The sequence below is a fragment of the Struthio camelus genome, chromosome 8 (genome assembly GCF_040807025.1).
Source record: "Struthio camelus isolate bStrCam1 chromosome 8, bStrCam1.hap1, whole genome shotgun sequence".
Classification (NCBI taxonomy): Eukaryota; Metazoa; Chordata; class Aves; order Struthioniformes; family Struthionidae; genus Struthio; species Struthio camelus.
In genome coordinates this window covers 7,087,300-7,114,032 of record NC_090949.1, presented here as the reverse complement: position 1 = coordinate 7,114,032, position 26,733 = coordinate 7,087,300, and the positions used below count along the sequence as shown (strand labels likewise).

The following is a 26,733-nucleotide window of genomic DNA, read 5'->3' as shown; positions in this document are numbered from 1 at the left end:
CCTCCAGGACACAATGCACGTGTGTCCCTCAAAACCCTCTGCCAGCTGAAAGGCTTGGAGGAGACGGGTTGCAATCCAGGGGGAGAGGTCAAGGGAGCTCCCTCCCACTTTGGTGCTCTCCAGCGGCCAAGGCTGCGGAGGCGCTGAAAGCAGTAACCTCCAGAGCACAAAGAGGGAGGCACCGTGCCCGTTTTGCTCACACGGGGTCAGACGGGGATTCGTGCTGTGCAGCCTGCGAGGAGGAGGGGGTCACAAAGGCCCCAACTTGGAAAACGGGGGAATTCAAAAAAATGGCTTAGACCCTGGTTCTCGTTGTGTGACATCAGAGACCAGCAGAGGTGGGGACATGGGCTGAAGAGACCCTGGGGCGGGCTGGGGGCAGCAGGAGGAACGTGCTGAAAAGGAAAAATAAGTGCAGAAGAGAAAGAACAAAAGAGAAAGAAGAGGAAGTGCTGAGCGGCAGATCGCTCCCCCAAGGGCTGATTCCCACGCAACCCCTCCACCTCCCACAGCCAGGGGACAGGGCGTCCGCAGGAAGCAGCGGGGTGGCAGCAGTGCCGTACCTCGCCGTCTCTTGGCTCGCCTCTGGCTCCCCCTGAATCAGGTCCTCCGTTGCGGCGGCGGCGGCCCCGTGCCGGTCCCCGTCCTGCGCCCCTTCCGCGGGGCCGGCCTCCTCCAGGCCCGTTTCCTGGCTGCCCGAGCGGCTCTCCAGGGCCCCGGCGGGCTCCTTCCCCTCGGTCCTCGCTTTCCGGTGCCGGCTACGCCGCTGGCTCTGTCTCAGCCGGGCTCTGTCCTCGATGCCCCCTCCGCCCCCGTCCTGCTCACCCGGCTCGCAGTTGCCGTGGCACGATTTCTGGTGCCACGGCTCCTTGTCCCGCTTGGCCCGGGGCGACGGGCTCCTCCTGTCCTCGCCGGGGTTGGCCCCCGGAGCCGGCTGCTCGGGGCCTTCGGCTGGCGGCCGCTCGCCCTTGCCGCCTTGCTCCTCCTCACACTTCTCCAGCGCGACGCCTTCCCCGGGCTTCTTCCTCCGGAAGATGCTGGCGTGCGGGTTGATGAGCGGCGGCTCGTCCTTGTTGATGCCCTCCTGGCTGGACATCTGCATGTGCCGCCGGAGCTGGCTGGTGCGCTGCTCCCACACCGACATGTGGTGCCGCCGGCGCCGCTCCCGCCTGCAACGGGGACGGCAAAGGGGTCGGCGTCCCGGCCGCCGGCACGCGGCCCCGGCCACCCACCCTTCCCCGGCCCCGCCGCCCCCCGCCCCAGCGACGAGACAGACCCGCAGGGTGCAGAAGACGGAGGTGCCCGCTCCACGGACGTGGGGCAGCTCAGCTGCCGGGGGACGGCCGCCGATGCCAGCGCCGTCCCCACCCTGGCCGCGCTGAGGCTGGGCCACGCTCGCTGCACCGGGGCCCGGCTTGCCCTGCAGCTCCGGGTGCGGAGGGAAGACTGGGGTGAGAACGGTGCTGCGGCGTCTGACCCCAAACCCAGCAGTGGGTGCAGAGCCAAAACAGATTTATTGCACGGGGCGGGATAGGGGGACAAAACGCAGTCGCCGGGGCTATGGGCTCAGCTCCTGCTCCGTCGCCAGCCTTTCGGTACCCTTTCGGTGCGGGACACGGGGCAGGAACTGTACTTCCGCCCCATCAAAAGGAGGGAGGACGTCCTTTCCGAAGAGCCAGGGCAGCGCCTCCAGCTCGCGAGGAGCAGCCCCGTCCGAGGCGAGCGGTGACCACCCTCCTCGCCCCGGCGCCGACAGGGCCCCCGCGGCCCTGGACACCTTTGGGCTGCCCCCCGGGGAAGCTGTACTGGGCTGCTGCGCGTTGCCGCAGAGGGAGGGCTGAGCTGGGCCTTGGGAGGTCGGTCCTAGAGGTTTCATTTAAGCGCCACAGACACAAGCGCCCGGGAGAAGACGGACATGCCCTTGCCGACACACCTAGGGACACAGAAACGCGGGCAGAGCAGCGCACGCGCTGCTCGCCCACAAAGCACAGGCGCTCACAGGTAGCTCTGCGCGCCTACGCGCGCTTGCGGCACAGACACACGGGCGCGCACGAACCCACAAACGCGCACGGGGGCACAAAGGGGGGCACTCAGCACGGGCACGCACACCAAAACGCCCACGCCGAGGAGCACGGGGGCAGACACACGCGCGCACGCACACACGAAACACAGGAGCCACACACAACACGCAACCCCGTGGCCCACATACAGGTGGCTGCTGCGCGGCTCCCACATCGACATGTGGTGTCTCCTTCGCCTGTCTCTTCTGGGGAGGAAAAAACAAACCAGTTCAATCCCCTTGGCCCCCATCCCCGGACAGCCGGACGCGGGGGCAGCGCCGGAGCCCGCGCGCTCGGACATCGCCCTCCCGCGCCCTGGGGGGGGGGGGGGGGGGCAGCAGCACCCGCCGCTGCACCCGCGCGCCCCGCTCCAGCCCGGGGCGATGCGCCCAGCCACGCACGCGCCGGGTCCTCCCTGCGGATAGCTGGCGCCGTGCAAGGGAGAGGCGGCAAAGGGAGCTGCCCCGCTAGCTGTCGCTACGCTCGCCAGGTGGGCGACCGCGGCGCCGGCTTCGGCCCCGCGCAAGCCCTGGCTGCCTCCCTGGATATTTACCAGCTCTTCTAAACTGCTCCTATTGCGGGCAGAGGAGCTATTCGGTTCACTTCCAGCGAGCCACACACGGTCATTTTACAGAGCAAGCAATGTATCAGGCCGGCCAAGAGCTGCTCGGAGCCATCCCCATGGGGTGATGCAGCAGCGTCCGCTCTCCCGAGACAGCGGGGAACGGAGAGGAACATGAATCTCCCCAAGAAAGCAAGGCACAAGCACAGGGCTGAGATCTCGGCAGAGCCAGTTTCGTTTGTGTAGCCCTGACACGGAGAGATGCCTAACGCGGCTGCAAGTGTCGTTTATCCCAGCCTTCAGGCAGCTCCTGAGATTCAAGACTTTATCCTCACTCTCAGCACACAGGAGATTCAGATACGCGCAGCTCCAAGTAAACAGCCACAAAGTATATGCAAATGCACACGCAGGGATTTACATCTTGGGCTGATCCATATGTCAACGGCATGTGCGCGTGCAGGACACGCAAGTGAATATGCTCCACACGCGTGAACAAGAGCGTGTGCGCGCAGAGCACACGCCTGCAGGACACTGCATATCTAGCTGCTTTCATGCAACTGCAACGCCACCCTCAGCAGCCGGGTCGGTCAAGCTGGCTATTGCCTCCATACAGCCACGTTACGGCTGCACACGCAGGAACAGCCCAGCGCCGTGCTCGAGGCACGGCAGTTAGCGGCCGAGACGGCACCTGCACCCCCACTATCCGCGCAGACACGACTCACGTGCAGGCCCCCTCCGCCCGGCGCACGCCACTATTCCCACAGCAAGCGGCTGAGCCTTCAACGGCGTCCATGCACCACAATAGGCTCCGACACATTACTACATCCACATGCGTCCATCTGGACACCCACTCATCAAACAGCCCAAGCCATCTGCACCAACGGCACCCATGTGCAAATACAATACTCCAATCTGCACCACAGCCACCCACGCCAACCTGGCCACGTGGGAGCGCCCGCACTGAACGCAACCGGACCTCTCCGCTCACAGAAACCCATGTACCAAACCTGCCTGCACTGGGCACCTACATACAAACGAAACCATCTGTGTCTGCACACACCCAGCCACGGAGACCAAATCCGCTTCGTGACTGGAGTTTCCAACAGCCCGTCAGTACCTGCTCTGCTCCTGCTCACCCCTTGCCGTGACTCCCCACCGTCCCTGGCCTGATTGCTAACATGAGCGGTGGCAGCACCAAAGGGACATCAGAACTGGAGGTGAAAAACGTCACCCTCACAGCATTGCACACCCTTCTCTGCCCTGGAAACCACTGAGCCTGATGAGGGGGAGGAACGGGGAAAAAAGATGTGCAAATATCAATACCTTCCGTTTCAGTGCCACTAGAACAAAAAAAATTAAGGTTAAAAAATCCATTTTCTTAACTAGCTGTATTTGACAACGGCTATAAAACTCTAGCAAGGATGTACGGCGCGGACAAATCCTTTAAGTGCTCTAATGTATTCCATCTTCCTCCTCTTCTCTCATATCTGTCTATTCTCCAGCCTTTACTGCAACCTAAATCCCTTTATTCCCTCCCTTTATCCAGCCCTTTCACATTGGCAGCCAGAGCCAGCCACGACACACAGACTCTGAGATTTCCAACCTCCCCCCCCCCGCCACTATCTTCCCATTAGCCTGCGAGGAAGAGCCAGTGGCCAGGCACAGATTTATGTGTTGTTGTGAAAATCACTTCACTGCCTGCAAACCAGGGCTGTGCCCGCAGCTGCTTGGAGACTAGGCAGGTCTTAGAGATATCTCTGGCCCATGCTGCCATTCAAAATGCCAGGCATGCCCACAAGCTCCTGGCCTTGGACCATCACAGCCCACTGCTGCCAAGCCAAGGAGTTTGGGGAGCTTGGGCAGGTCCTAGCAGATGAGACGAACTTCGATGCTCTCTCCAACCCGGCTGATCAGAGCTCGTCTGAAGACAGTGGTTTCTCTCCGCAAATTTGCAAGAGATTCTGCAGTGTACAAACTTGGCTGAGTTTCAAAGCATAACGAAACCCAAAATTCCCTGGGAAGGGATTCTATTTAAAAAAAAAAAAAAAAAGTCCGTTCAGCCGTGCTGAAATGTACTGTTTTGGAAAACAAATCAAAACGCCTCGTTCCAATGTTGACTTTGAAAGTTTTATGTGATTTAGACCATATGACACTGCAAAATAAAGGGAAAAAAAGCATATAGAAAGGAAAAAACAAAACGTTCTTCTGTTCTTCTGCTGAAATGCAGAGATAGTGCTTTTTAACACTGTGTTGGGGGTTTTATGTGATTTTGGTTTTTTTCCCCCAAATCAAATCTCTAGAAAACCAAATCTGGTTTTGCAAACCTGTTCCATTTCTCATAACTGCATTTGCTATCAGGGAAGGAGCCTGGGGGAGATTTCCGACACTACTACTCCCAAGACTTCCCTTCTTCCTCCCACATCCCTGCCTGCTCTCCTGCACCTCTGCCACAAAGAAATACTAGGTAGCAGCAAATGTCACCAGTGTTTCTTCTTCATCCTCCAGAAACGACTGATCTTCCCTTCTCTGGCCTCCTTCCCTATCCCTAGCAGCAGTCCTGAATATCTGAGCTTTATATTTGGAGCAGAAAGCCTCTTTTAGCCAACTTCTTCCGTACATCATCATTGAGGCTCCTGTTTGAGGCAGCAGTTTGGCAGCCCCAGGTCCCTCCCGGCGGCCAGGTCTGGCTCACTGCTCTAACACCTCTCTGAAAGGCATGGCTGTCTGGGGGGAGCCCATTCACATAACCATCCATCCTCAGAAAAACACCCCGAGAGGGAATCAGCCCTTGCAGGGACTGCTTTCTTGCCCAGGTGAGCAGGCAGCCCCACAGCCAGCTGAGGCTGGCCCAGCTTTAGGGGCTCAGATTGCATCTCCATCCTTAGGGCGGCAAAACTCAACTTGCCCATGCTGGGCTCAGGGGGCACTGCAGTAGCAGTGCGGAGGCGGGAGGGGGTTCACTCACTCGATAGCAGGCATGTTTGGGGCAGACATTGGGCTGACTTCTTTGGCTTTCTGAAGGGCGTGCTTCTGGTTAAAGGCCTCCTCTTCCTCCTGCTCATCCTATGGAGAAAACAGAGGAGTCGCTTAAGGGGACGATGGCATTTCAAGGAAACATGCGCCCATCAGAGGTAGCAAGGGGCGTGCAGGGCTACCTTAGACACCAGCACAAGACCCCAGGCTAGGCACAGGGGAGGAGGAGGGAGCAGGCACCTGTATTTCCAGAGACAGCCTTTATTTTCCTCAAGCTACGGGAACGCAACTTACTCACTACGCCAAATCTTTCTGAAGGCGTCAACACTGCTTGAATAAGTAGTGAACCCAGCCTACTCCAGGCAATAATTGGGCTGTGCAAGCTAGAACAACTCCAGACAGTGTAGATCAGCACAGCCCTCTCCTTCCTAGCCACAGGGGCGAGACAGGCATCACCCTGATGGAGTGGGAGGCAAGGGCTCCGTGAATGACCTCGGCAGAGATCGTATTACTTTAATGAGCACGGTTGTGCCATTGAAAGTAAAAATGTCATTAGGAGTCATTAGTGCTCATTGAGCCTTTTCAGAAACTCAGCGTTCTCTTAATTGATGCTTCAGAACCACCAGGAGAGGTATGGCACGTGAGGGACAGGGAAACCTCCTGATCAGCACACCCCAGGGCTCTCCTACCCTTCTCATCCGATCGGCAGCTGGCAGCCCTTGGACACGCCGCCTGCACTAGCTGCGGGAGGCAAGGCGCTCCCCGACGTGCAGCCCCAAAGACAAATTAGCACCACAAACTCTTCCACTCCATTTCCTCTGCTGCTCACGGGTCAGCTTTACCCCAGCACTGAGGCCTCTGGGGGAGCCCCGAGGACGTGCATAATAGGCATGGGCTCTGCACAAAATGGGCAGCATGGGTTCTCTGATCCTATTCAAAGAGCAGCAATGATGCTTGCAGCTTTCGCCTACTCACCATTATCCAAATGGTGCCCCAATGTTTCAGCATTCCCCAAATATTTCCCAGCACGGCCTTAAAAACAACCAAATCCAATAACCTTTTCAAGCACTATCCTAAATTGCATCCTAAATCATGTCCACTGCCCCACAGGCAGATGGGGAATAAATATTGACACCACTGAAAAGCGCTTCACACTTCGCATCTCCAGAGTCCTTGATAGATAGTCATCCCTGCATCAGACCCTATCAGATAGAGGAAGGTTATCTTAGTCTGGCCCGAGGCAAACGAAGCCAGCAAGCTTAAATGCAGAAACAGTTTAGGCACACTTGATGTGAAGTGGGGGTGTTCCAGCACGTTTAAGTACTTTCCTGAATCAAGGTCTAACTGGCTTTGTGCAATGATATGGGCGTGTACTTCAGCAGAGCTTCCTGCGTACCCTACTGGAGGAAGAGCCCCCATGTCCAATTTGACCTGACCCCTTTCAAGGCAGGCTGAGCTAATGGAGAAAATGGCCTTGGCTCCAAAGTGACCACAGTCACAAGTGCTGCTCTCAGCACCTTTCCTGCTCGCCCCATCCTTCACAATCTTCACACCAGCAAAAAAACTGAGCAACTAGGACGTACCTTGGTGAGCTCCTGAGCGTTGGCCAGGTTGTCCACAGCGATGGCCAAGAAGACGTTCAGCAGAGTATCTGTGAGCAGCTAAGGACGCACAAGCTGTGTGCTAAGGGCACAGTGTCCACAGACACTCAGGGGGAAGGAACCCAACCCCTGGCTCTGGAGGGTCCTCACCAGCTCGGTGAGGAGCAGCTGAAGGGACAAACTCCTCACACATCCCATACAAATAGTCTTCAGCGTGCGGGAGGCACGGGCTTTTCCCGACAGCCTCCTCCTGTGCGCTTGGAACTTCTGGGGCTGCCCCACATATGATGGGACTCCCCTAGTTGGGAGAGAGCTACATCTCTGAGGAGAAATAAGGAGTGGGTGAGCAGGGTGAGTACTCTCAGAGAGGGAGATGAGATGGAGTCATCTCTCACTAAAGCACTGCAGCCAGGTGGATACAGTTTCCAAACAAGGTGAGGACGATGAAATAGATGGAGGACCACATGCCTGAGCGAACACCTCCCTGGGAGCGGATGCCATTGTACATCACCTCGTTCCAGTCCTCACCTGTCAGGATCTACACAAAAATAAGCCAGCAGCTTTTATCACCAGTGCCTTCTTGTGACCTAGGCAGCCTACCGGATCCACCCCACTCGTGCACAGGGCAGGACCTCAGCGCAGAGATCCCACAAAGTCAATAAGCCAGCTCTACAGCTGCAATACTTGAGGGAGAAGAGATGAGACTCTCTGATGAGGATTTAGGTCTCCTCAGAAGGGTTTTGAAACTCTTCCTCCTTGCAAAACGGAGAAGAGAGTCATATCCTTTGCTATATGGGAGGAGACAGAGGAAGCGAGTTATATTGTAACAGAGGGGAGCTCCTTTGCTTTAAAAAGCCCCTTCCAGACAGGGGTCAGGATATGACAGAGCTGGGAAGAGCAAGCAGATGGTCCCGACCCATTTTTTTGTGTCCCTGTGCCACCCAGCTCCTACCTGGAACACTGTCATGATGGCTGCGGGGAAAGTGTCAAAGTTGGCTGAAGGTGTCCCATCAATGAAATTAAACCTGGAAGTGGAACCAAAAGGATGCAAGCAAGCTGGAATAAAGAAGGCATCCAACCAGAGACTGCTATCCTCTCAACTCTCTTGTGCTAAGGATGGCTTTCCCCACTTTAAGGAAAGTCTCCTGAGCGTTTGGTGCCAGAACCCAAAATGCATCCTGGCCAGAATGGCCCATGCAGTCCAGAGGGACCTCCCCTGCCCCCTGCACTGAGCAGGGGGCCTTATATGGGAGAGGTACCACTGTTAGCAGCATGCTGAGGTGCAGGCTGCAGTCTTGCTAGGCACCCAAGAAGGTATCACCATTCGGCTTTGAAAACACCCAGTGAGGTTGCTTTTCCCCAGACTTGCAACAACCTACCTGCCTCCAAACAGCTGCATTCCCAACAGGGCAAAGACTACAATGAAGAGGAAGAGGAGGAAGAGCAGGCTGATAATAGATTTCATGGAGCTCATCAGTGAGACCACCAAATTCCTCAGGGATGCCCAATACCTGGAAAACAGAGGCATTGCTGGAGCACCAGCAGCGAGGCTGCCATGAAAGCAGGACCGATCAGATGTGGGCCACAAGCCAAGCCCCAAGCAGGAGGGAGAGAGGCATGGACCGTTGGTACATACTTGGTTATTTTAAATATTCGCAGGAGCCGGAGAGCTCGTAGGACACTGATCCCAAAAGAAGTCCCTGGTCTGAAGATAGCCCAAACCACTTCGAAGATGCTTCCCACTGTGACCTGAGAAGCAGATACAGCCATAAGAGTCAGAACACATGCCCTTTGAAAACGAGCACAGAGAGCTCAGGACAGGCTATCGCAGGAAATCTGCTTCCCAGGCCTGAGGATGAGGCACCCAGCCACCCTGCCCCAAAACTTGGTGTCTCAGCCCAGCAAGAGCAGGCTGTCCCAGGAGAAAGGGCTCCCCTGCACCCTATGACAGCTGTCCCACTCCTCTCTCCCTCGGTGCCTTACGCTTTCAGCAGGCTACCAAACATCCCCCCAGCCCACAGCATTTTCAGGGCTGCCTACCCCACAGTCGAAGCAGTTGAATGACGAATGGAAGTAAAGGCGCGGCCCCATCCCATACATCTTTAAGGACATCTCCAGGAGGAAGAGCCCAAGGAACAGGAATTCTGCATAGTCTGAAAGAGAGAAAACCCAGATGCACATTCTGCAGGGGCGCAAGAGCTGTGTCGAGTGCCCCATTTGCACCCATCAGTAGCCCACCTAGCACACCAAGAGGTGAAACGAGTTGAGTAGGCTGCAAACGAGTTGAGTAGGCTGCTTCTCCTTAGGAGAAGGCTCAGGCCAGGATATGAGATAGAGGAAGCTTGTCTGTGAGGAGCTAATTAACTGACCGCACGAGTTAATGTTTCAGGGTGGGTGAACTGGTGTCCCAGGGGGTTCTGAGAAGACCAGAGATGGCTGTCATGGAGCAGAGCAGCTGTTCAACACTATGCAACAGTAGCTGGGGCATCAGCAAAGATATTAACCACACCACACTGTAGTGAAATATTAGCAACCTGCATGCAAATCATTGCACAGCTGGAATTTGGCCAGGGTAACCGAGCTAAACAGCCAAGAGCCAGTGAAAAGCTCCTCCGCTATTTCATGAACATTAGCGGGCAAGAATCTGGCTTTTCACCTTGTCCAAAAGATGCTTCTCACCACGACCAGCTGCCATACCACACTACGTCGTGCTGGGATCCTGGCAGGCCTGAGCATGCGAATGCAGATTTGGGCAGGCCTGGTGCTTGGTGGGGACGTTCTCAAGGTGAAGAAAGAATAACAGGGCTGAGAAAGCAGCACTCTCCCTACAGAAGCAGCTCAGGAGCAATATGACTGCCATGGGGCTGATCGTGCCGCTCTGCAATTAGGATCACACTAGAACGAACATGGATATACTGCCTCCGAGACCTGACCTTGTACCTGGGTCCACAAAGGGCTGGGGGAACATTTCGGTAACTGGCATCAACCTCGAGGATCTCCATGTCAGGCTCTACCAGCTGCTACTACGCCAAAATTTTAACCAGCAGGTTTTCTCATGACCATTGCCCAGGCCTCACTGCAAACTCACAGCTTTCCACCATGGCCCCTGCAATTGCTTGTGGGCATTCAGAGATGGATCTTTAGCAAACTTTCCACAATCACTGTTGTAATTTTAGGATAAACCCAACTGAGACTCACAGTCTGCTGTGAGTCTCTCTCTCAACAAACATGTCAGATCTGGAGGGCATGAGGCCAGTAAAACTCTTCCGTGCTTGCTAACTGGGCAGAGAGCACCATCAGCAGCCACGGGCCAAGGGCAATAACAAGTGGCTGTACACAGTCCTTCATTACCAACAATGAATGTAATGCAGGTTATTCCCCTGATCTCCACCCCAGCTTCATACCAGCACAACTCCGGTGGGATTCATTTGCACACCTCCTAGGGCAAGAAGCCCAGGAGAGTGCTGCAGCCTCTGGCTGCTGATGCTCCTGCACAGTCACGCAGCTTGCTGGAGACAAAAGGTTGGCCCCAGGCCCAGGATGCTTTGCCTTACCTTTTGTGCCCATGCAATGCTTTAACACACCTACACAAAGACCTGGGACTCACAGAGGAAGTGGGTGAGCCAGGCTGGCTGGTTGTGGTGGACGATGGCCACGCAGGCAGTGTTGAGAGCCACCAGGCTCAAGACAATCCAGTAGAAGACCTGGGATTTCACCATGTGGCGGACAGAGATGCGCAGGAGTCGCTCTTTGTGCCGGAAATACGAGGCACCGCTAAATCTGGCACCTTTGATGCTGGAGCAAGTCAAAGGGTTACCTGAGGGGAAAGAGGGGGGACGCCAAGGTGAGTGCACTTGTCAAGCGCTTCAGACTTCCTCAGGACAAGGAGAGAGGATGGATGGCTCATAGACCCTGCTCTTATGGGATAGGACTTATCAAGACACTTCCTAAATGGCACAAGGCGCAGTGGATGGTTTGCTCCCCTTTGCTACTACGCTAGCGGAGACAGAGGATCTGTGACAATCTCCACATGCTGGGTGCAACCCTCACAACTTGACATGATGTGATGGTGTAGCAGAGGCTTTGGGGAAGGAAGCTTCAAATTGCACTGACCCATGTTTGGATGAAGAGGTCTTCTCTGAGCCAGCCTCCGCTCACCCACAGAGGCAATATCGACACAGTGCTCATCACTGGAGTCACGATTCATGGCGTCTGTCCGGTTCCTTTTGATGGTTGCTCGCCGGAGCACTGGAAAGGAAAGAGGAGTGGGAACAGGAGCTGTGGTTGCCCAGCTCTGCCAGCAAACTGCTCATCAGACCGGACCTGCTAATCGGTACCTGGCTAGCTCAGGTCCGGTAACCGGAAGGAGCCACGACCTTCTTCCCCACTAGTCCTTTGGGCAGGACCAGATGTCCCCTGGGCTCCACGCTCTCCACGGGCTTGTGCTATCCCCAGTCCCGCCAGGCTGCTCTCAATCCACTTCCCCACAGCCCTCTGTGGGGCCACAGACCCCCTAGCAAGGAGGAACCCTGGGACCATTCCCAGACCTCCCTCCTCATGTCATAGCTGGTTCCTGGCCTCTAGAGATTTCAACCTCCAGCTGCAGGCAGGCACAAGGGAGGGCAGGCAGATACTTAGGCAGGGCACTGATCATCTTACCTTCTAAGGCTGAAGTTCCAGTGTTTTTGTTCTCTTCAGCCAGCATGACTTCCTCTACGCAAAACACATAGTTTAGCATCAGCATCAGGAGACGAGACACCATTGGTTGAGGGATGCCATTAAAGTGCTACCAAACTTTACTGCCTTGTACCTAAGCGTTTTGCCCAGCCCAGAAGTGGTTGCTGAAGGTTGCAGACCCTCATCAAGTACTGGGCAAGCGTCCAAAATCAAATTCTCAGGGGTGACAAGGGTCAGTTACAACATGTTATATTGGAAAGAAAAAAATCATTCTAATTAACCCCTCTTGCTCCACCATAAACTCACCAAATAGTTTGGACGTTGTGGAGAGAAAAGCCTGTTTCTGAGTTATGCCTTTGGAGTAGAGCCCTTCACATATGCCCCGAATGTGTCTGAAAGGCTCCTTACCCTCTCTTAACTCCTGAGAGAAACAAAGTCTTCCCCCTGACACTTTTGCAAGCTGACTTTAATCATGGATTCACAGTTTCTAAAAGCTGGTAGATTTGTCTGAGTCTGCTGTAGATCCCACAAAAGCTGGGTCATAGGGCTAGCCAGTCTAGGTGGAAAAGGATCCAACTAATGCACATCAAGCCAGACCTGGGTGCAGATAGCGTGTAGCACCAAGAAAGGAGCATGCAAATTGTCAGCTTTCTGGAAAAGAAAAAAGTGCTGAACTTGGAACAGTTTGCAAGTCTGGCTGGGACAAGCAAGACAGTCTTGGATGCACTGACTTATCAAAACTATCCCACCCTGCAGGGATCAACCGGAACCAAACTTCCAAATCCAAACTGCCCTGAGCAGCGGAAACAGCTGAATCTAAGACCAAAGCTGAGATCTGTGGCTCAGGCCTTCTTTCAAGTTAACAGTACTTTTTGAAGTCTGTGTTTTAGATGGAAGCGTAAGTCTACAGTCTCCAGAGCGGGATGACTGAACTGATCCCTACAACCTAGCAGAACCCTTTGGGTAGCTCTTTCAGAAAGAAGCAAGGAGGCGAGGGGCATGCTCGTGGCAGGCTGGAGGCCAGCACTCGCAAGTGGAGCCAGCCCAGTCGGAAGTCAGCAGGAAGCCAAGAAGTGCCACTACTGCCACCTACATTCTCCCAGGTCAGGGCAGAAGCCCAGGGCACCAAAATACCACAGGGACAGATTTAACTGGAAAACCACTGACACCATATGAGGGCAGAGGCCGACAGGGCTCTGGGCCCCACCACCTTCCCGGTAGCCAGCAAGACTTTACCTGCTTTGTCTATCCAGGCGCGATAGCCGTTCAGCTCCCGCTCGATCTGCTGCTGGCGCCGCAGCTTCATGAAGGCTCGGCGGTTCTCCACTCTCTCACGCTCTTTGGCAAACTCCCTGGAAAAAGGCAGAAGGGGCATTTTAGGAGAGCAGCTGAGGAGCAGTGGGTTGCACAGGGGCCCGGCACGCTGTGCGGGAGGACAATGGGCACTGCCAGCTGGGAGCCCTGGGCGAGGCAGTGACCAAGGGTGAGCGCAAGCACCAAGAGAAGAGGAGGGAAGACTGCTGGAGGAATGAGTGAGACGAAGGGCTACTTACTGCCAGGCAAAGCGCAGCTAGAGAACAGACAGATGAGATGAATGAATGAATGAATGAACGAACAGAGGGGCAAAGAGAGGTGGGAGGGGAAAGAGGCTTCTTTGCGGGAGGAAAGATGCCGATGCACGTGAGCTAATACACCACTGCTCTGCCATTTGGCCCGATGTGCCCCTGTCTAGAAGCTGCTGCTGTTCAAGGGGGACATTCCCACAACCCCACTCAACCCCATCTCAGCTCCTCTGGGCTGCTGCTTTGGGGCACAAAGGCAGGATTTCTTCTTCTGTAGACCTGCTTGGAGCCATGCTCGCGGCAAGGGGCCCAAGGACAAAGGGCAGAGGCGAACAGAGGGGAGAATGGCTTGGCCCCCAGGCTCTCCCCTCTTCTTTGTTCCCTTCCCTGGGGCCCTCCCATACAGCAAGACCTCAGGTGCCCCAAACATATCAGAAGAGACAGTGCCTAAATGGAGAAATTTACACTCAAAAGAGAGACAGATCAAACACAGAGGGAGAGGAGAAGTGCTGCAAAGCCCTTCTTGTAAAGGAGAGGATGAGATGCATGGGGAAGAACAAAGGCAATGCCCCCGTCCGAGGCTCACGTGGTCCGTTTGCTTCTCTGACAATGGCTACCAAACGTTTGCCTGGCTTAAAACCCCACCGTGGGCTGGTAACCCAGCACTTACCCTGGATAGCTTCCTGATCTCTAGTAAGGCACCACACCTGAAGGCTTGACGCCCCTTCCAAAATCTTGCTCCCTATTAAACCTATGAGGGTAAGTTGAGTAGTCATATAACGGTCACACAGCTTTTCACTTCTGGCTTCCTTGGCCACAGCACAGGGCCATGGGTTTCATGGCTGTGCATTACTGCGTTACTGTGCAGTTGTGGTTTGTTGTCTTTGCAGTCCGTTAGGCCTTATTCTCTCCTCATGTTGCAAGACAGGAAAGTTGGAAAGTCTTAGCAATCTTTTGCGATGCCATTCACTAGAGTGCACAGTTTTAGGCTCGCATTTATGATTTTCCTTTTTCTCTCCTTCTTTGGAGGGTTTTCCTACAGCTTCAAACATCCCTGTTGTCCTTCTTTGCAACTCACTGTGTCCCACACATACTGTCAAGAAGCAATGACCAGTCCCGGCCCAGCTTCCAGCTGAGATCCCACTACCAACTTACACACAGACCTTCCAGGGTTTTCTCTCTATTACTCACCACACATCTCCTTATGCAACCTGACATTTTGCACACTGCTGCAGAGGAATAACTGATGCACAGGGAGTCTGGGAAGAATGGCCAGAAAAAGCAGCCAGCAAGGGTGGGTCAAGGCAATCATAGCTCAGCTCTCCTGACTCCTGAGCCAGTGTTCCCCCTTGCAGTTTGGCTGGACAGAGACCCACCAGGAGAAAACTGAAAGCCTGGGAGTTGGGGAGGTGACAGCAATTAAGTTTGCTGCGATTAAGGTGCTTCCAAGGCAGCAGGACAGGCGTTGGGTCCAGTAAGTGGCTTGCAAATCCCAAATACATGATTCAGGCAAGGACCGGTCCTTCTTCCTTTACCCATCCTCACTCCCACCCTACGTCCATGCTTCAGTCCAAGCCGAGCTGCCAGTCCCTGCAAAAGGAGGGCTGCAGCTAGGTGCTCCTGCTGCAAAAGCCGCTTTGCTCCAGCACCCAGTGGGCCACACAGCTCCAAGCTGGCACCAGCAATGCTCTTTACCGATACCGGGGCTGGTGCTATTGCCATGGGAATGCGTAAACCAGACCAGAACCCGGTGGGCACAATGCTCGGCCACCCAGAGCAAGGTCACACGCCTGCACAGGCCGAGCACCACGTAACACCAACCAGGGCTAACGCTGTGCCGCTACACGTGCAGATCTGCACAACCTCTCACACATGTGATGCATTGATGTACTAACATCCCCGTGCTGACACACACTCCTAGGCATAAGCATAAACACACTCTTAGGTACATATGACATAAGATTTCACCTATATCCCAGCCAAAGCTGTGCAAAGATGCCAATATGCAGTTAAGACTACATACGCGTTCACACGTTCAGTTAAAATACAAGACCCTGCTGACAAGCGCGGTCTGCTTTCTCATAGGCACGTATCCATAGCCATGCACAGAAGGTCCATTCAGGCTACTCCACCAACAGCGGAGACTTTCACCCACCCTGTCTGAAGAAACACACAAAGCCCTAAGCATTTATGCAAAGGCCATCATGCACAAACAGAAAAACGGAAATATTTGGCAGGAAATACAGGGGTGAAAACAGAGGCAACCTCATACACGTGCTATCCTTACGCCAACGCTGTGTGCTGTACGTGAAATAACACGTTTGGACCTGCGTCTAGGAGGTCCCACACCCCACGTTCACACACGCCAAGTACCTGGAACGTCTCAACCCATGTGTTACACCTCTATTGACAGCCACTTTCATGCACAGCGAGCACATCCTACACCAGACATCCCCCCAGCACATCCTTTCTTTCTTGTGAATATATTATTTGGATGGAATTTGCTGGCTGCAGCTCCCTATCCAACACACTAGCCTAGATACCTGGGCTGCAACAGCCACTCTCTAGTCCGATAATGAGCTTGGAGATGGAATCACATAGGTGAAGGCCCCATCCTGCCCCCTGCTCAGCACCCTGAGCTCCCCACATGCGCGGAGCCAGCCTCCGTTCCAGTCACAAACTTCCAGCAGGTCCAAAGCCCGAGTTGCACAGAGGAAAAAGCCACTGAGAAATTCAGTTCAGAGCCTGAGCCCCCTCCCAGTCCCACAGTGCTCTAATTACGCTCTGAAAGAAGCGTGATTATGAAGAACAAATGGCACTGTGCTTTTTACAAGACGAATGTCTCCCTCCCTGGAGACTAGCAGCATTCTCTATCCTCAAAATATTCAAAGCAACTGAAAGAATTGGTCTGTCTGCTGCAGAGAGAGTTCAAGTGCATTACCCCAGCTGAGCTATTACACTCTTAATGCTGCGTGGGCTTGCGCGTGTGTGTTTGTGCGCGTATGCGTGTGTTTGTGTGAAAAGCCCTGAATGTTCCCTGCATCTCTTGTTTAAGATCCCCAGACAATTCAAGCATTTTTAATTCCACCCGAGGAAGGTTAAGTTTCCTGTCGTTCCAGCATTAGGCATCAAATGACTCTTGCCCCTCCATCTCTGGATTTCAGACCAAAATGAGACTTTTTCTCTTCCTTGGCCAGGGGAGGGGGAGAGAACAAAAGGAAAGGAAGAGAAAAACAGCGTAAATGGAAGAAAGAACGGCAGGAGGAAAGCAAGGAGACAGGGAAGAAGAAAGACCCTCCTATAACCAATGGGCAAATATACTTCCCATTTCAGGCACCACGTGTGAAAAAACCATACTTGTGCTACACGGAGAGAAGGGCGGACAACTGCAGCTGTGGCTTCATCCCTCAATCCCTCACCAGCCTCTATTCATTAGCAAATTTGGGGCATCAAGAAATGAGAAGATGTCATTTACAGCCAGAGTCTATAGCTAAGTTGCTTTTCTCCTCCTGGATTTGCTCAGCTGGTGAAAGTCATATCCTTCTGCCCTTGGAAAGTTGGTCCCATGCAGGCATAACCTCCTGCTGGAAAGTTTATCAGCAGAAGACTTGGGCCAGCCTGCCAGCCTGACCAAGAAGATATATTCTGCAAACGAGGGTGCCGGAAACTTTCCCACGGTGAGTTTCAGACCCGCTCATCTGCAGGTGAAGAGCCTGGCAGGCAGGAGCACCAGTCTCTACAAGCCATCTGGGACTAGGCAGCTCTTCTCTAATTACGCTTCCCCGAATGTCATTCTCCACAGCTTAGAAGACACCTCGCAGGCCGGATCCTTAGCTGGGATATGTCAGCATGGTTCCACTGAAGCCAATACAACCACGCTGACTTACATCTCGTCTCCTTCTTGCCTGTCCCTCCTGCTTTCCAGGCCACCTGGTAGCTCCTGGTCGGCTGAGGCTGGTGCCTTCGCCTCCTTTCACTGCAGGGGCTGTTCAGTGAGCGAAGCTGTCATGATGCGTCCACGATGAAACCCAGCCAGAAGGACCAGCTAAGCCAAAAAAAATCCTTTCCATAGGAGGGAATGAGAGCATCTTTTTCAGTGATCTCCTTACGAAGCCCCAAGTTTGCTGTGTACAGTTCACTTAGGAAAGCGCCCAGCCCACTGCTACTGAGGGGGACTGTCAGAAGCAGCTGGGCTATTACAGGGAGGGACATTTCCCGGTACCCAGCCATTTGCTCAAGCAGCTCTAATTTGAAAGCAGCAGGTGCTCGACACATTGAGGGACAAGGTCCATTCAGCTGCTGCAGTGTCTCCAAGGGTGACACTTTCCAGACTCCCAGGCTCTAATAGAGTCTAATTGCTTTTGTCCATTAGAAGGAGAAAGGGGTGGCAGAGATGGAGGAAAAAAAAAAAAAGAAGTTAAACTCAACTTAATGAATTATTACATTTTAGAGAGACACGTTACTGAGCAGGGCAGCAGCGGGGGCTGGTGACATCTGAAAGTGGGTAGGCGATGCTGACAGATCAAGGATTGCTCAGAGCCAATTTACAGCAGCGGGTAGAGATAATACTGTATGTGAGTGAGAACAGGGCCAGCAACGCTGACTGACAGCCATTTGGGAATGCTCCAAATCACAGGGAGGGTGGCATCATCGAGAGAGCAAGGCGCCTAACTCCCATTGAAGGATTCTGCTCCCTGGTGTATTTAGGTTACACAGCCAGGGACTTCCCATTTTTGCCTTGCAAAGAGCTCTGGCTGGACGGGCCTAGCCAAGGACAGCAGGGCACTGCTCCACTGATCAGAGCTGATATTCTGGGATTTTGGGCATCCAAATTCTATAAAGCCAGGCTGCAAAGCACTTGGTTACAGCCAGAGCCATGCTATCTGCTGGGATCCCCACAAGGAGGCTTAAAGGAGCCCCAGCAGAAAGCACAGTCCCCACCTGCAACATCCCCCTGTCCACCTGGGTCTCCTGGTCAGACAGCTTCAGTTTTAGCATGGGAGAGATCCATCACAGGAGCCTCAGTACTCAAAAAAGCACAGCCAGACTCAGCAGAGCCTTCAGCATGGGAACATCCACCCATAACAGCTGTGCTCCACCTTCACTAAACCTGGGCCTCATTTGATCCCTCTGTGTCATTGCAGGCCCTTCCCGTTGGGCCTCATAAAGCCACAGGCATGCACGAGTGATGGAGGGCAGCATTAAAGGTTGTCATAGGAAGCAGGAGAGCTTGGTGAGCTGGGGCTGGGGAGAAGTAAGCCATCTGTCCTCCTACACACAAGGGCACCATTCAAACAACATGCCCAGCCCATCTGGGTGGCTTGAGCACAGATGGTTCATTCCTCCTCTTACTGTGAATCCTCCTGGCTCCTCGCTGCTCTCCTGCCCAACCTTGACATTCCCTTCTTACCGCATGAGCGTATCTGCTACCACCAGGCAGACCTTAGGGGACACCACCATGCTCCGAGCCCCACGCGTTCTCGCTTACACCAGGCAACACCACTTTTCCTAGATCAGTGTACTCCACTCAAAGGACTGTAGGACCCAGGTCAAGCTTTAACGGGAGAAGAACCCACATGAAAGCATCCAGCCTGAAAATGGGCTCTCTTTGTGGGGAAAAAAAAAAAACAGCAAAGAGAACAAAAATATCATGGATGTTTCAGCCCACTTGTATCCTTTCAAGAGCTTCTTTGAGTTCAGAGTGAGTACACAGCCACAGGGGTGGGGGGGGGGGGCAGTTCACATCAGCGTTGCCAATTCCGTTCTTTGAAACAAGAAGCCATTCATCTTCAAACCCCTCCATCCATTGCTTTTTGCCACCATTAAACATGCCTGCCACAAACCAGTTACCAAACAGGCGTTAGAATGATAACAATAGGTGGCAGAAAGGATGGGGTAGCTAGAGGAGAAATATTGGATTATGTGCCGAAGATGAGGCAGCAGTACCACGCTGCTGTGAAAAAGCCAATTATAATGGGATGTATAACAAGAAATACCATCTGTAAGACATCAGGTAATACTTTTGCTCTCCTCAGCACTAGCAAGGGCTCAGCTCATGGATCATATTCAGTTCCGAGCACCACAATTTGAGGAAAAACACCTTCCTTCCAAGAGGGTGTCAGAAAAGGTTATGGGACAGAACTGACAACAGAAGGTTTAGAAAACACGGATCAAACAGTAGCAAATCAGTGGGATCAGATGGTATTTACCCAAGAGGTGTAATGAAACTAAAAGAAGAGCGATGAACTAGCTGTGCAGTGTGTAACCTGGTGCTTAAACAGAAGTTGGCAAACAGACAGTAGAAATGATGTAGGGAACTGCAGACTAGAAAGTCTGACTACTGCACTGAAATGACAATAAAGACTAGAACAGGGAGTCCAAAGGGTACAAAAAGCTTCTGTAGAGGGAAGCTGTGCTTCACAAATCCACTCTGAATGAACCAAGTTATGTGGACATGAACCATCACTTGATTTAAGTTCACTTGAATTTCCCCAAAAGGTTTGAGAAGATTCCTTAAGCTGAACTGTCATGAGAAAGTCTTCTCATGAAGTAATAATTGGTGAAAAAAAAGGAAAAAGGAAACACCCTATTTCTTTTATTCCCTTCTAGCAGTGGCTACTGGCCTTTGGTTGCTCCTGTGCTCTTAAATGAGAGTTATTTGCTCACCTCATTGTGAGAAAGCTGTAGCAAGAAACAGAGCATAAAGCTGACTATGCTAAAGAAAGAGAGCCCATTTATGGAGTGCCAGCAGACACACAAGTTGGGGAATGAAAAGCTGACAAGCTGTTGGTGACATGGAATGATAAACGGGGAGAAACCATGAGATACCAAGCCTGAGATTACCCATTACATCACTGTCCCATTTAAGAAGGGACCAGTACTGATGGCGCCTTTGAAAAAGCTTGTGATTTAAATTAGGTTTTCTTATACATGCTACCTGATGTCTCTCACTTTTACTAGGTCCTAAAGCCCTAAAGGGGCTTGTATTAGACAGGATTGATACGAAGCTTTAAGAACAATTCAAAAGACCTTGTCATGCTAGTTTGCACTGACACCCCACGCTAATAGGAGAAGACTTCGCTGTGAACAAAAATAGAGGCAGAAAGGAAAGGGAATGACAACATGAAAACACAGAGAAAAGGCAGCCCAAACGGGAAATCATCTCTACAGATGGGGACTCCAGATCCCCATCTGGAGGGGGACTGGCAGAGGGGACTCCAGATGAGGAACCAGAATTGAAGTCAGGACTCCTCGCATGAAAGAGTTCCTTTTATAAGCCAGTTCCTTAAGGAGATAAAGGCCATTCTGGCTCCACGTGGGGCCCAAGACAGCGGGACATGGCCACCCTCAGCTGGCAGGGCTATGGGACATCACGCTCTTCCCAAGGAGTGACACAGGTACAGGCACTGATGACAACGAGCAACGGGAGGAGAGATCAGATAGACTGAAGATCCCTTCAGTCCGGGCCTTGGATAGCTTTGAAGATGAAGTTCAGGGATTCAGATGATTAGTATTTGATGGAGAGCCAGAGCAGCAGAGACACCAAAATGACATGTTCATGTTGAACCGCTCAGGCCAATAGGCATACGGCCACACATTCAGAGCCAGCTGGAGTTTTCCAAGCCTCAGGTTTCCTTTTCAGGTACAGTATATTTCAGTCATCAAGTCAAGAGGTCAAAAATCCCTAGATTCCCATCGCTAAATCGGAATAACGCAGATGAGTTGCTAATCTCCCAAATACTTGGAAACGTCAAAGAGTCAGTCCAGCCTCCGTTGCTCTACTGGTGCTCAAATCAGTGAGAAATATATGAGAACTTTGCATCTGCTGATGGGGAACACAGTCCACTGAACAGGCAAAGACTTTTAATACCCCCCCCTTTTCTCTCCAGTAATCTCTATTTCTTGCCTACAACTAGCTTCAGTCAACAGGCTCTTATTCATCCAAGAGCAGGTTCATCCATTGCTTGGGAATATGGGTGGGCTCAGCTGCATATTGCTGCAAAGCCCGTCCCTCACTGATGGATCCAGGCAGAGATGCAGGTGTCCAGCTCAACTTCTACATTTTGAGGTGGGATCAGCTGCAGGCAGCTTGATGCCTCTCCAAGCACTTCACGCATGCTCTCCAAGAATAAGAAGCACTTTGTGATCAAAGACAGAAAAGCACACGTGGATGCTTGCTTTGTGTTCATTTCAACCCTGCTGTCTCTGGCACTGCTGCCTTTTAGAAATAGGTAGGTTTCCCAGGACATGTGGGCTCTGAACAACCAAGAGTTTGAAGAGCTTACTGTTTTGAAGTAGAGAAAAATAAATGACAAACATGATAAATATCAACTGGGAAAGGGAGTCACTGACATTCCAGTTGCGGAGTTCCAGTTTCAACGTTTTTCAGAAGGTAACAATGCTCTGTGGCTTGCACCTCCGGCTCCACTGGGCCACTACATCCGCTGGTTGTGGTGTTGCATTGAAGGCAGCACAACACAGTCGATCTGTGCTGTCAGAAAGCTACAGAAAGGTGACGGAGGGTCTTGCAACTGAAACAGTAAGAACTGGAGATGGAAGCTTCGAATTTTATTTTGCTCCTTTCAGGCCAGTGCTGGTATAAGCAGTGTAGCTGTACTGCTTCAAGAGCCCTGGGCTTTGTTTGCAATCACTCCCACTGTCTCATGCAGTGCTGAGAAAATGTCACTTCTCCCTTTCCTTCCCATGCTCCAGTTTTTATCCTCTGTAAACGGAGAGTAATTTTAGTCCCCCTTTGCAACAGTGATCTATAGACGAAAGGTGTGGGGCCAGTACTGCAGGTGAGTTAGTTACAGAATGAAAAACCAAGGATTTTCAACATTTCAGCATGTTAACTTCTCAGGAACTTTCAAGCGCTCTAATTGAATCCTTCAACAGACAAATACAATGAATTCATAACTAACCGTCAAGTGTGAAATCCACAATGCAACTGCTAGATATGTCACTGTCACTGCAAAACAAACAAACAACCACCCACGATTTACAAAGAACTGGTAACATCATGTGATCCACTTGGGGGATCCTGTTTAATTCACCCAACCGAAGAGCCAAACACCCCCTTGTAAGCATGGAGTCGGCCACTTAAGAACTGAACATTTCCAAAGCCATCAATCAATTAAAAGTGTTACGGCCACAGCTACATGACTAATAGAGCTAACCAGAACGACAGAAATTACGAAGATCAGGAACAAACAACTCCAAAAGCAATCTGTAGGCAAGAACTATCTGCCGAACGCTTTTGTGATGAGGATCAAAAACATGCCTTTCACCCACAGCCTGCAGACTATAGGAAGTCGACACGTTTGCAAGGAGACGTGAATAACAGTAAAACCGAAGCGGTTGAGACCTGCTGGCAAGTAACTTGCATGAGAAATCAAAGGGGAAAGCCATCAAACCATCTCTTTGTTGTGGGTTTTTTTATCCTGTCCAGTTGGCTGTAAGAGGAATCATTACTTCCCATAACTCTGGGGGATACGGCACACCAAACACACATCTCCCGTCAAGCAGCTTGTCTGAAAAGGGCTTGGAGGCCCCCAGCAGAGGGGTGGTAGAGTAGTGAAAGGCAGAGAGGCCGTATTGAATATGGATGCCCACCTGGCTGCTGCACAGAGCTGAATATCTCAAAGGCTCCTCTGCTTCAGTCGCGGAAGGCGTTCAAATACCATGCTGATGTCACAAGAGCTCCCTCAGCACAGCACAAGCGCGCCCATTTCTCACTAGGTGCAACCCAAGAGAAGGGGTCAGCTTCACGGATCGCCCAAACCACCATGCATCCCGTGACGCTGCCGGGGGACCTGGCAGGAGTCGTTGGGGCGGTGTCATTTCTCCCCCTTCTCCTGCAGCTCCCCTCTCGCCTCCCTTCCCTGGCACCCTGCCTTGAAAAGTGGGCTAAACTACCCCAACTATCACCTTCACCCAGCACAGAGCAGACACAGCCATCATAAGCCTCAGAGCCACTCATAGATACTATATCCATTAAAGAAAATACAATGCTTCCAAGACTTACTACACCCAATACAATATTTCTTCAGTTATGTTTATCAGAATCATGCTATCACTCATAATTTCCCCACAAGCCTTCCTGTATTGTGGTGATGTTTCCCTGCTTTCCCTTCCACAAACTGCCTACCTCCGAGACATTAATCCTCTTCCCACCGTTCAGTTGCAAACCACCTGATCCAGCTCAAACGCAGGGCCCAGGTTTTGTGTAGAGCCAGAAGAAACCCCTGCCTCCATTGAAAATGTACACTTGTTCCTTTAATGCCTTTATTATTAATTGCTAAAACTTAATCTTATTCAACATTTGTTATGCCTCAACATTGGATAGGAAAAAAAATTCAAATTAAGTGAACTGAAAAGATTTCAGAGATGGTACAGAAGGCTCCTGAAGGAGCTGAAGAATACTCTCTGGAGACTGGGAACGCTGCGCTAACCCAACCTGAAAGAAAGAAGATCTTAAGACAAAGAAAACTTGCCAAATTGATCCTTTAATTATAACATTAGTCGTTTCTTTCAAAGGCTTAGTGCACGAGCTGGGGGTGGGGGGGGCAGAAAAGACTTGAAGGGAGAAAAGACTTAACATCACCAGGATGAGTGGAAGCAATTAGGAGGATTTAAATTACTCTCTTGTTTGGTACAAGGCAGATGGATTTCACTTTTCTTGCCATCATGCTCAACTTCTTGCTCTGCTATTAGCTTCAAGAGGACTTCTCTTCAGCACTGCATTAGACCCAAAGACCTGGCCTTCTAGGTTGGTTAGCCCTGCAGGCAGCATCACCTTCCGTTCTGGACACACACAGTTTCTGATCTGGACCATAAATATTGGTGATTGTAGCAGCTTTTCATCCTTAAAGGGGGCGGGAAGTACACAACTGCATAGGGGAAAGGAGTCTACCAGGGCAACCCTCAACAGGAAGACAGATGCTGCAATACGCAGAGGAGGGCTTTACCGCAAACCTGATTTTCTTTTCAGAGGCTGGAGAAGGGAAGATGGAAGAGAGTCGAAACACAGACGGTCTGGTCTCAGAAACACTGTATCAGTCCTGAACATTATACCTTTAAGCACAGCTTATTTTTTATCTCTGCTTTTTGGTCTATTTTAGGACAAGCTAGACATAAGCCATCTTCTTACCAGAAAGGACAAAGCAAATAGGACCTCTGCGGTGTCTGGCGTGGACGGGGCCAGCCATGAGTTATCGTCCTCACCCAGCCAAGGTGCTGGAGAGAGCATTACTGCTGCTGCTTCGCTGTGCAGGCCACAAGCTGAGAGGGAATGGGCAGCACGACGTTATGCTGCCAGGGAGCACTGCTGTTTCGGAGATGTAGAATGAACAAACAGATCCAAATTGTTTCACATGAGAAAAAGCTGCACAAGAATAAAAACCCTGCTGCGCAAAGGAGGGACAAAGGGAGAGCAGACCTTTGCAAATCTCCAGCAGGGAGAACATTCAACTTCTGCATCCCTCTGATTCAGAGCCCATAGCCTGACCTACCTCAGGGCACTGCCTGCAAAGGATCAACAGCAGCAGGGTGGAAGGAGGTTCCGTCCACACCTCTTAACCCTCCAGCAGCTAAAGAGATGGCTGCAGCATAAGGTTATCTTTCTGCATGACAGTAGTTGTCCCTGGGAAGAGGTGCACAGCTGTGGGTGTATCCTGCCACCACAGCAGGAGGGTGCTGGATTACACTAACCTTAGGACACACAACTGTAGTAAGCAATACCTGATATGAGCACTACAATCCTTCCTAACTCCCAAAACCATAGACTGCTACATGACAGAAAACAGGCCATTTTAGCTGATGCTACATCCTCACTTGCTTTGACCGGCTCTCTTCTGCCAAGATTACTTCAGCAGCTTTAAAAGCTGAGCAGTCACATCTCCTTGGGCTTTATACCTGCAAAACGTTCTCAAAGTGGAGCAGGGCCAATTTGTTAGTTCCTGCTTTCAATTAGAATTAATTGATCCGTAATTGCACCCATAGAGGGGAAGAGTTAATAGACAGTAGTAAATGCCAAATCCCCAGAAGAACTGGCTCTCCAGGCCCCTGCCTCGAGCAACTCCATCTCCTCTTAATAGCATTACAATACAATTCCGATGCGTGTGTGTGTGTGTGTGTGTGTGTGTGTGTGTGTGTGTGTGTGTGTGTGTGTGAGGGGGGGGGGGTATTTAGAGAGAAAACCAAGGAGCTTTGGTATGATGGAATTCATTTCTCTCTCTCCCCCACATACTTTGTGCTCAGGAGCAGATGGATTCAGGCTGTTTACATCACAGAGGTCATGCCACAGTTTAACAGTTGGGGAACTGACTGCTGAGAGAGATGCGCATCGCACCCAGAAGACTGCTAAATCTGGGCTCCGGCAAACTTCTGATGGTGGCAAATTAAACATGCAAATGTCCTCATCACAGCCTCTTTGCACACAGAACTTACCTCAGATGTTCAATTGTTTCCCTAATGAAAACAGCTGCTAGGATAAAATAAGGGCAGAGAGGCAGCTCTGCAACAACTTGTATGCGCGAACTTAAAGAAAGATGAAGATCCCAAATGGATCTGATTCTTAGTCAGTGCAGATGGTGCAGTTTGCAAGCAGTGTGTGTCCAGGTTTCCATTCTTCACTGCAGATGAGCTGTGTCTGTGTCATACAGATGATGACCTTTGGGTTAGGCCAATGTATAGTAACATCTCTGTAATCCTGTGTCAGCCACAGTCTCAGTAAGTGATACCATGCTGGAGGACACAGGACAGGGTCTCCCTGGCCAGCAGTGAAAAAGAAACTTCTGTCTCTAGAGGTGCTACCATGTTCTGCATCTTCTTCAGACGTCCTCCCCGTTTCCCATAAAATAGTAGAAGGGACAGACACCTGAGCAAGAAGGCTGCCAGGACTTGGCGCTCACCATAACACTCTGAGTTAAAAGAGTCATCACATCTTAGGCTGGCCAGGTATGACTTTCTTGTGCACGGGAGGGGAGTCTAGAGAACAGCTGACAAGGTTGCTCATATCAAATTATGGTTTCACAGACAGAGACCAGGCAAGTAGCTGATTCAGGGTGGTTACAAGCATCTTAAAAGTGCTACGTTGCTGTTTTAGTAACACCACATCAGACTCCTCCAACCATGGGGCCAGCAGCCAAATCCCCACCGCTTTTGAGATCTCTCCTTGTGCCACTGCTGGGGAGGAGAGCTGATGCGGCTCCTGTCCTGAGGGCCTGAGTCCACTCCCTTCCAGGCAGGGACAGTCCTCCGCCTTGCTGTGTTTAGGCTGAGACTCACCACGTTGTCAG

At 51.9% G+C, this 26,733-nt stretch overlaps 1 protein-coding gene across 13 annotated transcripts in view; it reads right to left on the bottom strand.

Annotated features, from left to right (window-relative positions):
* The window catches only part of CACNA1E (calcium voltage-gated channel subunit alpha1 E), a 173,762-nt gene that overhangs the window by 43,776 nt on the left and 103,253 nt on the right, over positions 1 to 26,733 (bottom strand). For 8 of the 13 annotated variants that reach the window (XM_068951817.1, XM_068951818.1, XM_068951822.1 and 5 more), the window contains 13 exons: positions 13,110 to 13,225; positions 11,856 to 11,909; positions 11,310 to 11,444; positions 10,804 to 11,013; positions 9,237 to 9,349; positions 8,833 to 8,945; positions 8,576 to 8,707; positions 8,149 to 8,221; positions 7,617 to 7,734; positions 7,179 to 7,246; positions 5,588 to 5,685; positions 2,210 to 2,266; positions 564 to 1,169 (listed from right to left, as the gene is read on the bottom strand). In XM_068951817.1, coding sequence (XP_068807918.1) covers positions 564 to 1,169; positions 2,210 to 2,266; positions 5,588 to 5,685; positions 7,179 to 7,246; positions 7,617 to 7,734; positions 8,149 to 8,221; positions 8,576 to 8,707; positions 8,833 to 8,945; positions 9,237 to 9,349; positions 10,804 to 11,013; positions 11,310 to 11,444; positions 11,856 to 11,909; positions 13,110 to 13,225 — 1,893 coding nt within the window. The remainder of the gene's footprint in view (positions 1 to 563; positions 1,170 to 2,209; positions 2,267 to 5,587; positions 5,686 to 7,178; positions 7,247 to 7,616; positions 7,735 to 8,148; positions 8,222 to 8,575; positions 8,708 to 8,832; positions 8,946 to 9,236; positions 9,350 to 10,803; positions 11,014 to 11,309; positions 11,445 to 11,855; positions 11,910 to 13,109; positions 13,226 to 26,733) is intronic. The other 5 variants (XM_068951828.1, XM_068951826.1, XM_068951823.1 and 2 more) reach the window with 1 other exon arrangement.